General features: G+C 43.3%; 1 protein-coding gene across 1 annotated transcript; it reads left to right on the forward strand.

Moving 5' to 3' along the window:
* Positions 1–299: 299 nt before the first annotated feature.
* Positions 300–4,343, forward strand: LOC123996725 (E3 ubiquitin-protein ligase RNF138-like). Its single transcript, XM_046300361.1, has 5 exons — positions 300–403; positions 1,741–1,938; positions 3,374–3,485; positions 3,738–3,845; positions 4,031–4,343. Exons 1-5 carry the CDS (start codon positions 300–302, stop codon positions 4,109–4,111), a joined length of 603 nt encoding a protein of 200 aa, XP_046156317.1. The 3' UTR covers positions 4,112–4,343.
* The last annotated feature ends 242 nt before the right edge of the window (positions 4,344–4,585 follow it).

A 4,585-nucleotide genomic window follows, 5' to 3' on the forward strand; every position in this document is an offset into this window, starting at 1 on the left:
ACACACACACACACACACACACACACACACACACACACACACACACACACACACACACACACACACACACACACACACACACACACACACACACACACACACACATACTCTCACACACACACACACACACCACCCACTCCCGGAATTGAGTCAATTCAGTAAAGGAAGTAAATCCAGTCCAAAAAGTCTCTGGGCTGATCGTAAAAAACACAATCAGCTGTGTGATCGGAGTTTCCCTCAGAAACACTCATGTATTCTGTCTCGGGCTGTCAGACAGAGAAAACTGTCCCAGCCCAAGTATGGCCCACTATGCAGCAGGCCTTCAGACCCCATCTGAGGATGAATGTCCCATCTGTAGGAGCACCCCAACAGACCCACATCACCCTGCTGCCTGTTCTCATGTGTGAGTCACCTCTTTTTATTGTCATATTCTCTGGTGTTATACTGCAGTGTGAAGCCTAATCTGTAACTTAATTTGTAGCTAGGTCTCTCTGTTCAAATTTAGTGAATGTAAAGTAGATTCAATTTCACACAGAAGCTACTCTGTAGCTGTGAACTCCCAGAGATGATGGTTGGTTTATATCTCTAACCCCAAATAGGTCCAAATAGGTCAATCATTCTAATGAAATGATTTCAGTGTAAGGAACTCCCTCAAATACATGTTCTATTAGTTCTCTCCATTTCTATGAATAAAGACCATCAGCACAGTGCAAAGAACAGCCTCTGTGTACAAACTCAACATGTATGTTTCTCCTTCACAGTGCTTTTCAATATCACTTGCGAAAAATTATAAACTACTGAGATGAGCTCAGATTATTTCTAAAAGAGACTAAAGTTTAGTTTAGGCATGTCAGATTGTCAAATATTATATGCTATGATTTGTCCAATGCCTTCATACTCTAAGTAATAAACAGATGATTTACTTCCACCACATATTCTGGTAAGTAACACAGGGGAATTTCCCCTCACATCACAACAAATACCTGTCTCTAGCAAATACTTTACTTATAGGGGAGAGTGGGGTAATTTAAAAATTTTTACATTCAGCATTACTCTGTCAAGGGAATATAGTATTCTTTCTACCAAAGATATCTACATATATTTCAGGATGTTGTGTATCCCTGGTAATAATCAGAATTCATATAAACATTACCGTTTTAAAAACATAGCTTCTGGTCTCTTGGCACAATTTGCCGTGCGTATGGGGTAAATTGAGCCGCGGGACAGGATAAGTGAAGCCGCCTACAAATTTCTGTACTGAATGAAACATTACCACTACCGTTTTAAAACCATGTCTATCTTTATTTCCCAAACACAATTTAACACAATCACAGTCACTTTTTACATATCCCAGCTATATTGTCTTTCATTTTGCCAGAAACAAGGGTGGCTCAATTTACCTCTTTGGCCCAATTTACCACTCTCACCACTATGTTAAACTCTGTTCTTAATGGCAATCAGAAGTAGCCTATTAGAATGAGGATGAGAGTTCTTTAACTATTCCCTTCCATTCTTACGACTAGTGTAGTCTGGATTTATTACATAGCTGCACTGTTAGTCAATAGCAGCTTCTCACAGAACAGGTTTGGTTCTTCCTGTAAGTGTTTACTTCATGTCTGAAGAATGTGCCACTTTATCAATGGACAATAACCACAGCTGTGCATGTTGCTTATGCATTTCATTGAATGATGCACTGTAAAACTCAATCTTATGTTTTGTGTGTGTGTGTGTGTCTTCCAGGTTCTGCCGCCCATGTCTGACCTATTCTCTAATGTGGTTACCCCACTGCCCTGTGTGCAGAGCTGAGGCGCAGGTTGATGACATCAGGCCTGTCAGAGTCAAGACGGGGACCATGGTCGTCAGGTTGGGTCAACCTCTACCTGGCTTGTCGGGGCTTTCCACCCCAGCAACAAGATCTGTGGCAGGTGACGTCCAGAGGTGAATGACTGACTGGTCCAGATTCAGCCAAACACACACAGCCAAACACAGAGTGTGCATGACGGATTTTAGCATTAAATTCAGAGGTTTACAATTCATACCTTGACAGTCTCAATAATGACCTTAAGGTTGGCCAATTGAACACTTAATGTTTCTTTTTTCGCTATATCAGACTGCTGCAAATGGGCACTCAGACAGAAGGAAGGAGCCTGGCCAATCAGACCTCAGCTGTCACCACAGCCCCCCCCCTTCCCACTCCAAGACACCTCCACAGACCACTCTCTTCCTCCATCACTCCTCCTGCCCCAACCAATGATGTAGACCTATATATGTCTATGACTCGTAGACCCGCCCCAACACTCACCCCAACAGCTGGCACTACTGCACCTACCAGCCAACTTGCCACCCCACCTACTATCCGATCTGCCACCCCACCTACAATTACTCGTCCTGCCACAACCAATGGTTTATACATGACTATGGCTCAAACACCTGCCCCCACAGTCACTCTAACAGGTGCCACAACTACACCAGCACCTACAACCACAACTACCATACCTGCCATCACACTGACGCCTACCATCACATCTAAACCCACCCCCACACCCCGCACCAGGGCTCTCTCCGCCCCAGGACGACAGCCTTTGGCCATCCCTCAGCGCACACCTTCCGCAGCGCAAAGACCCAACTCCATCACCTCTACCTCTAACCCTGCTCCCCCAGTACTGGCTGCTCCTCCATCCCTCTCCTTCACAGAGGATGGGTAAGTCAAAGTCACCATTGGTTTGTATGTTTGCATAAATGTGTTTGTGTGGTGTTTAGAGTTATTTTGATTGTTGTACTGCATATTTGCTGCTCATTGTTGACTACTGCTGACTTATCATGAGAAATGTAACCTGATCATATGTCTCTTTTCAGTGACTTGTATGAAAACTTGCTGGGCTTGCAAGGCCAGTTAGTGAGGTAAGACTGTGTTGGTTAAGAGTGAATATTTACCCTTGTCTACAGTATTACATGTTTTATATTTTTCTCTCCAACGCTCACTCTGTCTGTCTGTCTTTTCTCACTCTCTGTTTCTGTCTGTCTGTCTGTCTGTCTGTCTGTCTGTCTGTCTGTCTGTCTGTCTGTCTGTCTGTCTGTCTGTCTGTCTGTCTGTCTGTCTGTCTGTCTGTCTGTCTGTCTGTCTGTCTGTCTGTCTGTCTGTCTGTCTTCCCTCCATCTCTCTCTGTCTGTACTCACTCATTCACTCACTCACTCACTCACTCACTCACTCACTCACTCACTCACTCACTCACTCACTCACTCACTCACTCACTCACTCACTCACTCATTCTCTCTCTGTCTGTCTGTTCTCACTCTCTCTATTTTTCTCTCTCTGTCTGTCGGTTCTCTCTCTCTCTCTCTCTCTCTCTCTCTCTCTCTCTCACTCTCTCAGTTCTGTGGTGAGGATGACATTTGTCTGTCCGTTCTGCCAGGAGAGTTGCCTGGATGCGAGGGATCTGTGGATTCACTGCAATGGCAAGCATTACTATGACAACAGGCCCGTGGTCAGTGATATATTTGTTATGAATTACTATAAAGCTGTCAGTTGCGTCATCAGTTGCTCTCAATCACTGGGTCTCAAATATGAGTTTATTTAATTTTATTTCAATTTTATTTAACCAAAATAATCCACTTCGTAACACTTGTCACTGCATCCAGGGATTCGTCGTCCATAGTCTCTACTCCGAGGAAGTTGTTGGCCAATTGGGATCAAACTTTGTTGCTCTGAGTGATTGCTGCTCTCTGGCATCCTCTAGGTGTGCCCGGTGTGCGTCTCTCTGCCTCATGGTAATCCACACCAAATTAGCAGGAACTTCATCATGCATCTGAACCTGAGACACTGCTACTATGCCGAGAAATACACGGTTGGCTACACACACACACACACACACACACACACACACACACACACACACACACACACACACACACACACACACACACACACACACACACACACACACACACACACACACACACACACACACACACACACACACACACACACACACACACACACACACTAATAAGATGTTTCTTTGGTCCACAGAATACCCATCAAACCGACATGTTGAACTTGCAAGATGGCATTATTGAGTCTCTCCAGGATACCAACCTGAATCCCAGATGATCTTTATCGATATCAGCCACAACATCAGTAATCTAGTAATTTAGCAATAACACACTCATCATAATTTGTATATTTTCATGCTAAAGCTGCTCACAGAATCGTTTGTAAAAATGGCAATGTTGTCGAACGTTGATTGTTGCAGCTGTTCTTTTCTTTCTTTTGAATGTATAAAATCATGCCCTGTTTACTGCATCTATCGAATGTATCAACTTTAATGGACATTTTCAATATCAGCTATGATATACTTTTTCGTACAGTACCAGTCAAAATTTTGGACACACCTACTCATTCATGTTTTTAAAAATATTTTTACTATTTTCTACATTGTAGAATAATAGTGAAGACATCAAAACTATGAAATAACACATATGGAATCATGTAGTAAGCAAAAAAGTGTTAAAGTAGCCACCCTTTGCCTTGATGACAGCTTTGCACACTCTTGGCATTCTCTCAACCAGCTTCACTTGGAATGCT

The sequence above is a fragment of the Oncorhynchus gorbuscha genome, linkage group LG15 (genome assembly GCF_021184085.1).
Source record: "Oncorhynchus gorbuscha isolate QuinsamMale2020 ecotype Even-year linkage group LG15, OgorEven_v1.0, whole genome shotgun sequence".
Lineage (NCBI taxonomy): Eukaryota > Metazoa > Chordata > Actinopteri > Salmoniformes > Salmonidae > Oncorhynchus > Oncorhynchus gorbuscha.